This window comes from Ischnura elegans, chromosome 1 (genome assembly GCF_921293095.1).
Source record: "Ischnura elegans chromosome 1, ioIscEleg1.1, whole genome shotgun sequence".
Taxonomy (NCBI): Eukaryota; Metazoa; Arthropoda; class Insecta; order Odonata; family Coenagrionidae; genus Ischnura; species Ischnura elegans.
In genome coordinates this window covers 125,749,231-125,761,264 of record NC_060246.1, presented here as the reverse complement: position 1 = coordinate 125,761,264, position 12,034 = coordinate 125,749,231, and the positions used below count along the sequence as shown (strand labels likewise).

The following is a 12,034-nucleotide window of genomic DNA, read 5'->3' as shown; positions in this document are numbered from 1 at the left end:
GGAAGTAGACGGTTGGCGTAGAAGGCACGCGATGAACATAAATATTTCTGGTGCGCTGTTGAAATTACACTGTTGAATGATTTCCCATCCAACAATTTGTTGTGTGCTTAATCAATGATGAGAAGTGGATGGTTTTGTGCTCTCTCACTCATTCTCCAGATTTTACTTGGTAGTTTCAATGGCTTCACCCAAATTTGAACCAAGGTACTTCGATCAGTTACCAAGCGCTTTTATACTGTTAACGGACATTTTTGGGGACCTGCAGACATAAATTTTTGCATAGTGCCGAGCCTCATAAACGTTGAATTAACTAAAACGTTGACCTCTGAGAGGTGTGCGCCGCGGAAAACTATTTATCCCCAATTACACCTTTTTCCCCGTGGATTCTTGGTGACCTTAAGGTAGCATAACTAACCCGTCATGCAGTCCATAAGAGTGAGTGCACGCACGAAGAGTAAGCGTTCCACCAAGATGGTTTTCCGCGGAGCAAACCCCCCAGGGTTCAGGCGTTTAAGTGGTTAGTTCATGAGGTTTCGCCGTATCACCTTGCAAAAATTTGTGATTGCTCATTTTTTTCTTGTATTCGGCCATATTTGATGTTTGTTGGCGGGACTATTAATAAAACAGGTATAATTCCTCTCGTAAGTCATTATTTGAAACAAAAGACGTTGATTTCACGGCATTCTGTGTCGGTAGTCAGAGAAGACAACCAATCATTTAGGTAAGGGATTACGGAGAGAAACCAATGCGGGAAAAGGGGTTAAATTTCCTTCTATGGTCCCTTCTCCATCTTTACTCATCTCTGAACATCTTTTATCATCTTTCATCTACGGGGACATCGGCCTACCCTCCCTTCCAGTAGACGGTATTGTGCAATTTTAAGTGTCCTCTATTCTCGATACAAATATGATTACCGAGTACGATTCATAGCTCCCAATTACGAAACCGGCGGATTTTTATGACTTCCACGGAGGAATTTCCGATGTTTATTAATGATATACGTCTATTTTGATACAAATTCTTGTAAATTAACTTTATTTTACTTAAGCCTGCCTAGATCAGGTACTTGCTCGTTCTTGCTAATGTTGTTATATTACAAAAATTACTCATGGTGCCATTTTCTATCTCGCATTACGCTATTTTAATTAAATAATGATTTTGAAAACCTTGGAATTTCCATCTGTTTTTTCTTGTGGAGGTGTATTCTCTTATGGTTAAATAATTTTTGAATGAAATTTCTACGAAATGCTTCGTCATCTGTCATGAAAGGCGTGTAAAAGTCATTTAAAGCCGTTATATTTGAAATTTCGTACGCGATTTGTATAATTATTGAATTTCACTGTTTCCTTGAGCCTATTAACGCATTGTGTACTCCTTCAAAATATTTTGTCTATTTTTTTCTATTTTATGGCTTGTTAATACACCGATGATATTTGCAATGGTCATTTTTTAAGAGAGACATTTTTCATGATACATGCCAGAAGTGAAGTACTTAGCGGTAATCAATCGTCATAGGTTCGTCAGAATTTTCAAGTAAATAAACATACAGAACTCATTTTTACAGATTTTTCATTTTTATCGCGGCTAGTATATTTTTCTCTGCCATGGAAACCACATTGAGAAAGAAATCCCGCTTTATATGGTAGTGTCATTGATACCCACTTTTTTATTCCATAACGCCTGAATTTTGAAGTTTCTGTATTTAAGTAATGATTTGCCCATTCCCATTAAAACATCAAGTATTTATTTCTATTTGCCTTTTCAAATGTTACTATCTTCAGGGATCATGCTGAATGACCCGGTAGGTAAAAATTCTGTTTTCTTCACTTTACATTATTTCGTGAAATGTTTCTCGGTTCGGAGAGGTAATTATTTAGACTTTATGCAGTAGGTTTTTAGGCTTTGATTGCAGCCAGAAGCTGTTTCGTGACTTCAGTGTTAAGTACGTAGAATTTTGACTCAACAAACCGGGCGAGAGTGAGCGTGTGACCGTGATAATTGTCAGGCAAATTAGCACTCGTTCCTGTCACAGACGGCGTCAATTGCATTACGTACTTTTTACAGAGCTTGGCTTCACCTTCAGGGTAATTTCTGTTATTTAACTTTCCAACATTTTCTCTCTCAACTTCGCGAAGGCATTGAGGGCGTAACGAGAGTAAGGACCTCTTCAAGACCGCTTCAAAAACCGTCTTTTACCTCTTCAGCTTTACCTCGCTGATGAAACTCATCATCCTGGCACTTACGGAATCTTCAAGAAATCGGGATCAAAGGTCTTTCTGAAATTGTGGTGGCTCAATAGAAAGACGCCACCTTTGCTTCGACTAACGTATGTTCCTCCTGAATGAGTTGTAGAAACCTTTTGAAAACATGAATAGTGGTTCGTCCACGCTTGATTTATACAGAACTCAGTAAAATTCCTCCTTCTGAATATCAAATGGAAAATAATTACTTTTAAAATTTAGAAAATAATTGCGACACGGATATATGGAACTCTTGAGTTGACACCAATAATTTGTTAGAGATTGGAATTTATATTTGTATTTTTGGAACTAGTACTTCAGAACGCCTTCACGATTATGTCATCCATAGTTGTATGCTGTGAAAAAATAAGTTATTATTTATTTTGCCTCTCGAACTATTATGATGGCAATCAACCCCCTGAATGAAACAGCAATGGCAAATGATTTCATATATTACAGAACGTGAAAAATGGGCCCATCAATTTTCTTCACTGGTGTCTTTGGGGATGAAAGGATGGATTAAATTTAAGGCTTGGAACGACGACACTGAAGTTAACTTCTGAGGCTTCTATTTCGTGGCATTTCTCGAAGAACTTTGAAAACGTTGAGGGGATATTTTGCCGTTTCTGTGAGCAGATTATTTTTTATTTCTCGCATTTCTATTCACGTTGTTTTTAAATAAGATTTCCGCAACATTTTCAATTAATTTTCACTGTTTATAATTTTAATCGTAATGGGAGGATCCGGTAAGCATTGTTTATAACTGAATTGAAGTTTTTCGCCACAAGTTCCCATTCCGTTATTTTTAACTTTATTTTATGTCGTCTAAGCGTCTCCTCAGTTCGTAGAATTATGTTTATAATTCTTCTGAGTTTATTCCTGATCCTTGAGCGCCAACGTTTTGAAATATCTATCTTAAGTATCAACTTCATTTTTTAGAACCCATTTGCATAATTAGTCCGGTTAACAGCAATATTTTTGAATATGCTTAATACATATAAAGAGTTATGATAGTTTTGGAGCTAGGACCTTGAATAGTAGCCCAGCCCTCTAGTCAACTTCTGCCAATGCCGACGTAAATTATTTTTGTATTTTACTCACTTTCTTGGGTGCTTGATCCCAAAAGTAACCAATAAATGGAAAATTCCGTAGTTTTTCATGCCTTGCGAGGTAGCCATCGTCAGGGAATGAATGCGGATGTTATCAGTTTACGACCTTCTCAAATGATCATCTTTTCAGGTGTGGGTGCTATATTTCTTGGAGTGTCCCTATCACACGCCTCATCTCCACAAAAGAGGATCTGGTCCTGGGGGTGGAGTGTTCAACTGGACTGCAACATACCGTCGGGACAGCGATCTCGTGGCGCCGTATGAGAAGTAAGAATTCTATTTGGATATAGAAGTCTACTATCCCATAATTTTCCTGCATTTTTAATGTGTCCATCCTCAGACTTGATATTTACATTCTATATTTTGCGGCAAAGCACGTGACAGATTCATTTCCCAACCAATCATTTATTAATTCGTTTATTGATTATGGTAGCTATTTCAATGCTAATTGGTATACCGCATCCCTCAATTCCTCTCTTTGCCAAGCAAGTTCCTTCGTATCCCTGATGTTTTCTTCCTCGAGTCCTTCAGTTGTCACGAGTACTTATCAGAAGGTCTTCCTTGGGGCACTTTTCCCTCATTTATATTCCTCCGTAATTGTCTATGTATTATGATATGACCCATTCAAAGGTCCATTCTTTGGTGCGTGGTGCTTAGCTCCCTTTCTTCTCCTATTTATCGATAGACCTCCTCTATTCTCTCCCGACCCGCCTATTTCATCTTCAGCTCCCATCGCCAGCATCAGGTCTCGAAGGCTTTATGTGTTTTCTGGTCAGCTTTTCCGATTGCTCATGTTTCTAACCTGTATAGTGCCACTGCCCGCAAGAATGTTTTTACATCATGCTTCATTGATTCGCTTGGCTGATCTGAATAAAAAAACATCTTGGTTACATCGGTGTACATCTGTATGTACGGTGAATCTCTAGGCTCACTTAAAAGGTTGATATAACTGTTAATTTTCCCTGTATTTTTTTAAATTATCTCCTGTTATATTTCCCAATTTGCATATTTTTTTCAAAGATACTCATCGTAAAATTTCAAAATCAACATAGGAATTTCTTTTATTCAATGAATGCATATCAATGATTTCATGTATTCAATGGAGAACGCAGAATTAAGGAGGCAGTAATGTTTAATAAAGTAGGTACCTCTTACCAAGACCAGTTCACCTTTGTTTTATTTTTTAAATTAGTGAATTCATAGCCTATTTCAGTTACCTACTTAAACTTTTTAGTTTACGTAAAGAAAAAAAACTTCAAAGAAAATTTTGTGAATTCATTAAACTGCAAAATAAATAATATGGCCGCTGCGGAGATGTTTCTCTGTTTTTGCAAATTTTGAATGCTGATGCGAAAGTCGGAAGTTACCCTTATTGTGTTCTATTGTACATGTGAACATTATTTTTTCAGGTGGGTTTATTATGATGAGAAAATAAAAGAAAAACCTCAGCCTATAAATTATGCTGCAAACAAAACTAAAATGGTCGCCTGGTTTGTTTCCAACTGCGGGGCGAGAAACGGACGTCTGCAGGTGAGATCTGAGAGGCTATCCACCCGTTACAATCGTCCCGTAATATTTCTGCTGAAACAGTCGCGGTCTCAATGATAAATAGGATTTTTCCTATTTCCCATTGCCACTGGGAAACTCTTGAAATGGAGGGAGAATAAAATACCCTACCTTTTTATAATTGATTTTTTGTGCTGACCTCCAATAGTTTCACTTTGCATATCCAGGATGTCTTCAAACTGTGGCGTTATTAGGAGAGATTTAGGTGATATCATGCTCTATCAATCACCTACGCCAAAATGGGTTAAATATATATTAAATGATATGCAGAATCATTTTCAAAGTACATATATATGTTCGTTTATAATTTATTTAAAATATATAATATTTTACAGTTTATATGAATGATAATGTATAAGATAATTATAAGATAATAATGTATTTTTAAACTAATTAGTTCTAATTGATCTTTTTAGTTCATGTTTTAGAACTCCCAGCGCGAATTTGGATGATCTGGGTTCAATCCCGGTAATGGTAAATGATTAATCCACTAGGCATATACGCACAATCCGTGCATTTTCCGGTAACTCTCTATAAGTACACTGTTTACTAGTCCAGTGGCAATTTCCCTGAGTAAAACTAATTGCTGATTTTCCACGACGTTTGAATTGTTATATTTATGGCTCCAGTATGCCCAAGAGCTGGCGAAGCATGTAGAAGTGGACGTTTATGGTGCCTGTGGCAGCAAGCGGTGTCCACGTTCGTCACCTGAGAGATGCTTCCGCCTCCTGGACCGGGATTACAAATTCTACCTCGCATTCGAGAACTCCAACTGCAAAGACTACATTACGGAGAAATTTTTCGTCAATGGACTCGGGTAAGTAGATGAGGAAGGTGTGTGGTGATTAGGAGTAGGTGCACGCGCAAATTAAGGCTATTCATCTCGATTCGCATCTCCTTAAAAATTTCGATTCTATATGAATCTCGCAAAATTTTGGTAGAATATCTGATCGGACTGTAAAGATTTATTTTTTATAAAAGTCAAATCGAAGCTAAATATTTACGCTAATTTATTTTTTCACCTACTATATATTAACAACATTTAATGCAGTTCCTAAATTATAATAGGAAAAGTTTCTAGAATTGGCCATGACACCTGATATCGAGATTCGAATATTTACAAACCTTCGTAGTCGAAATGTTCGAAGTAATTTATCAATAATATTCAATTGAACCCAATACAATTCGATTTCTAAGCATTCGTGCAGCCCTAATATCCACAGTACGGTATATAAAAACTTCATAAAACATCGGATACAGTGGAAGAACCCAAATGTACTTTTTTATTTCCTCCTCGGCAACGTAAATTTCGCAAAAAATATGAATAAATATACTTCTTGGTTAATATCTTTGAGCAATGGATAACCTTCCTTATTCTGATCCATATCTTTTCTCGTAGTTTCATCGACTATAAAAGGTAGAAAAAATTCTTTATTTATTTTCTCAACTTCCACTATTCAATTCAGAGGCGTCATTCTTCCCTGTGGAAATTTGTGGATTATGCCAGACAGGGTTGTATTGACTCATAGGCGGATCTAGGGGGGGGGGGGGCACGGGGGCACGGGTCCCCCCCCCCACCAGACCCTTAAAAAATAAGCAAGATTTTTTATACGGTCCCATTATCATTGCGTTCGTTTTGTATTACGAGGTATCCTTGTGCCCCCTCCAGAACAAAATCCTGGATACGACCTTACTTGTGCCCCCCACAAAGAAATCCTGGATCCGCCCCTGTATGGACAGCTGAGAATATGATGCGAGAAGCTGTCCAAATCGTGCGCACGGCGCCTCAGCCGGAGAGCACAGCCCGAACTTTGAACACAAAGAGGTGCTCGCTCTAGACTTCTTTAAATATACCGTGACTATCCACGGTGATAACTTAACGGAGTCACCCACAATGCACAAATTGCGCGAAAAATCCACAGAGAAAATAATCATTCGCCTTGACCGGGATCTCGTAAAGTTATCACCGTGGCTAGTTCAGTGGCGGATACAGATGGGGGGCGCGGGGGGCGCGCGCCCCTCCCTTGCGGGTCCGGCCGTATTGGTAAACATTGCAGAACCACGATTGCTACTTTTTTATATCATAATATGGCATTGTCTTATATATGTGTATAATTACTTTAATTAAAATTTTATTTTACTCTGCCTGTGGCTTGATTATTTTTTATCGCGATAAAAGTAAAGGCAACTCAGTATATCTTTTGCGCCCCCCCCCTTAAGTGTTTTCTGTATCCGCCACTGGGCTAGTTCAGGTTTATGTACTTAAATGAGCGTAGAGCGAACACCTCTTTGTGTTCGAAGTTCGGGCTTTGCTCTCCGTCTGTGGCGCCGTGCGCACGTTTTGAACTGCTTGTCACGTCATACGCTCAGCAGTCCATATACAACCTTGTCTGGAACAGCCCACAAATGTCCGCAATGAACAACGAAGCTTCGATAGCTTAAGTGGCTAAAGCATTCAGTTGAAAATCGAGGGATCCGGTTTCGTATTCCGGTCGAGGCGAATGGTTTTTTTCTCTGTGGATTTTTCGCACAATCTGTGCATTGCGGATGACTCCATAAAGTTATCACTGTGGCCTGTCCCGGTGTGCTTAAAGAAATTTATATTTGAATTTTTTTGTTGTATATCACTTGCTATATCATGGATCACACATATGTATTCTCTCTGTGAACTAAAAACAAACATTAATGTGCTCACTGGGAATCAAATACGCGTTTGAGATGGGTGAAATTCACATTTTTACATGTGGCAATGCAAATTTCCTTCCGTTTTAGAGGGGCTAATTTCCCCTCATTAGTGGCGTAGCCAGTAATTTCGCTCGGGGGGCGGGTTCAAAATTAGGGGGAAATTTTTTGAAAAGCAGAGTACTAAGTATAGGGCCTTAAACTAATTTTAACACTTTTCATGATAAAAAAAACTTCATTTGTCAAAGAAATCTTTTGTAAATTGATGATTTTTCAATATTTTGTTTTCTATTATGAAGCAAAGTAATTGTGTTTTTTATATTTCGGGGAAAGGTCCGGACTCCCCGGACCTCTCCCCTGGCTACGCCATTGACCCTCATCAATGGAAACTCATTGGGCCCGGGTTGGGATTTAAACTATTGAAAAAGGCCTAAGAGAATTGAGCCTCACCTAATCCTTGTCCCGTGTTCTTTGTAGTCACAACATCCTTCCGATCGCGATGGGAGCCCGGCCCGAGGATTACGCGCGCTCCGCACCGCGCAACTCCTTTCTGCACGTCGAAGACTTCAACGGGCCGGCAGACCTCGCCGCTCACCTCAAGCGCCTCGACGCGGACGACGCCGCTTACAACGCCCACTTCAGGTGGAAGGGCACCGGAGAGTTCGTGAACACGCATTTCCTCTGCAGGCTGTGCGCTTTGCTGCATGACGACCGGGCGAGAGCCGGCAACGGAAGGCTAACGCTCAAGCACAGGTTGGTCATGATTTCATTTCAATGGATAAAATGCATTAGCACACCTGATCTCAGCGAGATTATTTTCTAGCCGCGTTGAGGAGGCTTAGATTGTATGCAAAGAGTTTAAAACGCTTTGTTTAGTACTATGTAAAATTCTTTTGCTAGTGTGCGTACTTATTTCAACAGTTCGTGCCTGCTCATTTTGAACATAAATGACAGGCGGGTTGCATCACTTCAGGATACCGAGCTTATCCATTGCATTCATATTTGTGAAATCTCGCATTGACACCTAATCCACGCTTCTGGTGAAATGAGCAATTTTAATTCTACCCAAGAGACACCTGCAAATATAATGCAGTTGTTGTATTGGCATGCCAACCTTTTCCCCGAGGGGCTTTTTAAAGCCTCTGTAAATTTTTGGTCTCTTTGATACCACATGGCAACATATGGCGGGTATCAAATCCTTTCAGTGCAAGGTCAGCTCTCTATGAAATAGTATGGGAGCATACTTAAAAGGGAATATCGTTGTATTATAACCGTAGAATTGGTATACAACAACCCTCTATCGACCCATATCTCATGCAAGTTCTCTTGCTTTGATGTAGGTTTTTTTACTTGTATTCTTCTTGTCTTACCCCAAAATTTTATCTGTTGGTCTTCCTTTGCTCACATCTCCTTAATGTTTCTCTCCAATATTTCCCTCTCCTATAACATAAAATGTATGCATTAACAAGAAGATAGATCTGCTTAGGACAAGCTAGTTGAGAGGGGGAGTGGTGGGGAAGGGCAAAATCACCAAGAGTGTGTCCTAATACCAATAATTTTGTTGAGTTAAGTCTTGGGTTATGGAGCAGATCTTTACCCCAGGGTCCGGCCCTAGGTTGCTCTGCCCCAGGGTGCTCGTCAGACCGAGAGAAGCTGGAAGTGATGTATTCATATTCCCTATTTTTGAAGCACTACTTGCGATCTTGGTCTAATGAGGCATGGAACCATTCACCTTTGCTTTACCTGCTTTTGCTTAGAGCTGGCTAATTTAGTATCCACTTTCCCCTTTCTTTCTGTGATACCATACACTCCTTTCATACCATCTTTGCTTCTAGCAACTAATGCCATTTCCTGGGAGATAAAAGCACCCTTGAAGGAGTCCTCTGTAATTTTTACATTTTAAATTTATCTATTTCCACTTTGGCTTCATTACCTGTTACCCATGACATCAGCAGAGTTGTAAGGCGTAGTTATATTTATGTAATTTTCACTGTGGTAGTATTGATTTTTAAGCACATACCTAGTAATTTGCTTGCACAATTATTCCAACTCTGTTCATTCCTGCGACAACAAAAAAAACAGTTTAAATACATGAAATGATGATCTTTAGGTTGATGGCTTTTTATCAAGTTTTTAAATACTCATTTCTTTGATGATTTCTTTATTCTTGACTCCCCTATGAAATTTGTTTTGTCACAATGTGAATCAGAATAATCTCCGCTCTTTCTACCTGCTAGATTTAATTTATATCATCTAAAGGAAAAAACATTGCTGCATTGTCACTGCCTAAATGGTACATATATACATGTATATCTTGTAGTTATGCTCTTCTGCTTGTGCCTTTTTCAATTTTTAAAGGATCTAATGGGGGCATTATGAATTCTCTGGCATTGACTGATTTTCTATATTTTCTGCATGCCTTTTTCAGGTCATATGAGGACATAAATCGGTGGTGGAGGGGCCCTGGTGTTTGCACATCTGGAACTTGGAAAAATATGGGGAAAGGACGAGAATGAGATTGGTATGAGGAGGAATATCCCTTCCAAACCGCTCAAGTTCATTGATGCGTACTCCATCTCTCCACCATTCCTCCTCAATGCTGGTTCTGAAATACAGTCTCATGCCCTGAGACCATGAACTGGAATGAGGTGTGAGTCTGAAAATGTTGTGCTATTCCAGGTTTTTCATGATAAGTACTTGATTCATGCACGTACATAAAAACATTGTTGGTGAGATTATGAGTGAAGTTTACGTGGGAAACAATTATTATTATGCATTTATGTGTGCCAGCAAACAGTAAGTACATACATATTAGCGAGCATTGGTGCGTTTTTGCCAGTCCTTTGTGAAGACAAATCATGAATTGGACTGGCTATTGCAGGGAATCAATTGTTTTATTTGATGAGTGTGCTACTGACATTGTAGTTTTACAATGAGGTCTTTTAAAAATTGAACTGTTTGACTTTGAGCCAGCGAACAAACTAGATGTTTCACAGCTGGTAAAGTCAGCTTTAAGTGCCGAGTATTTATTATTACAATTATCATTAATCTTCTACGAAAAGTTTGCATGGATCATCCTCGGCCCAGCATGGATGTTTATGTGTGATCGCCGAGGTAGGTATATATAGTTCAAATGAAAATGCCAAAGAAACAATTTAAGGTAATGGTTGCTGTGATTTAAAAAAATTAGAGAGGACAGCAGATTGCTCCTAGAAAAGTGAGTGCAATGGTTTACTTGACCAAAGTGTAGTAAATGATTTCCTGAATCATTGCATTATGATGATAGTGCAAGTTTGGTGGCAAGGGATCGACTGATGTACTGAACTAGAAGTATCATTTGCCAAAACTGATTTTATTAGCTCATAATAAGGCATTTATGGTGTATAATGTTACCGTTTTGCACTGGAGTTCCAATCAACAATTTGATTAAGCTCACTTAAATAGAATTTATGCTCACACAATACTATGAAAAGCTTTAATTAGCAAACATTCCATCAGCAACTGTAATTATAGTAAAAAATTCCATTAAAATTAGATGTCGAGGGTGAAATATACGGTTAAGGCTGCATTATGTTAATGGGCAATAATCAATTTTTCACATAGTTAATGAAGCTGCTGACGAGTATTTGTACCTCTTAAAATACTGGTATTTTTTAACTATTTATCTTTGTGATAAGTTGAAAAGAAATGGTGTATAATGTGTTTAGAAATGTGATTTTTTACGCTTATTCATGTTTATTTTGCTGACACAGATTCATATTCCATGTGAACGACTTTATAATTTATTTTGGACAGTGGGAGCCTTCTGAATGAGCATTTTTTAAATTCAATTTTGAGTGAGCGATCAATGCCAGAAGTGTGGTACCCCTATTCTATATAAATACTTTAGCTTGTTTTACAATGATTTTCCTCGTCAGTAGAAATAGTGGCTTTTAGTTAATTACAAAATCTGCGGGGATGGGACTTACTGATGACTTTATCTCCAATAATAGCTAGGACATTTAACTCAGTGGTGTAAAACCTTGCAGCTTTATTTGGCCTGGATATTGACCAAATTTAAGTTCTGTTTCTTAAAACATCTAACTGTAGCCATGTACCAACATAACATTACTTTTAATGAGTCCTAGGATTTTATACTTTTTGATCTTTATTATTATTATTTTAGTCACATATTTAAATGCTTTACATTAAAATTTCGTTTAGAGTGCAGAATTTTGGGTTAGTAATTGGCTAACCAGATCTGATACACAAAACTACCAAACTTGTCATGAATAATTAAAATTATAAATTATTTTAAAGGACTCTGTATTTCAAACACTTGGCATTTTTTCATGCCTCCATTTCCATAAAGCTATTACAAATCAATACTTTAAAAGTATATCTTTTAGTTAATTATCAACAGCACGATATTGATTTGATCACTTTTGAATTTGTTTT

At 38.1% G+C, this 12,034-nt stretch overlaps 1 protein-coding gene across 2 annotated transcripts in view; it reads left to right on the top strand.

Moving 5' to 3' along the window:
• The window catches only part of LOC124169401 (glycoprotein 3-alpha-L-fucosyltransferase A), a 159,963-nt gene extending 149,196 nt beyond the window's left edge, over nucleotides 1-10,767 (top strand). For both annotated transcript variants that reach the window (XM_046548003.1, XM_046548008.1), the window contains exons 5-9: nucleotides 3,480-3,616; nucleotides 4,759-4,879; nucleotides 5,545-5,732; nucleotides 8,075-8,350; nucleotides 10,026-10,767. In XM_046548003.1, the coding sequence (XP_046403959.1) occupies nucleotides 3,480-3,616; nucleotides 4,759-4,879; nucleotides 5,545-5,732; nucleotides 8,075-8,350; nucleotides 10,026-10,113 (810 nt within the window). In that variant the 3' untranslated portion in view covers nucleotides 10,114-10,767. The remainder of the gene's footprint in view (nucleotides 1-3,479; nucleotides 3,617-4,758; nucleotides 4,880-5,544; nucleotides 5,733-8,074; nucleotides 8,351-10,025) is intronic.
• The last annotated feature ends 1,267 nt before the right edge of the window (nucleotides 10,768-12,034 follow it).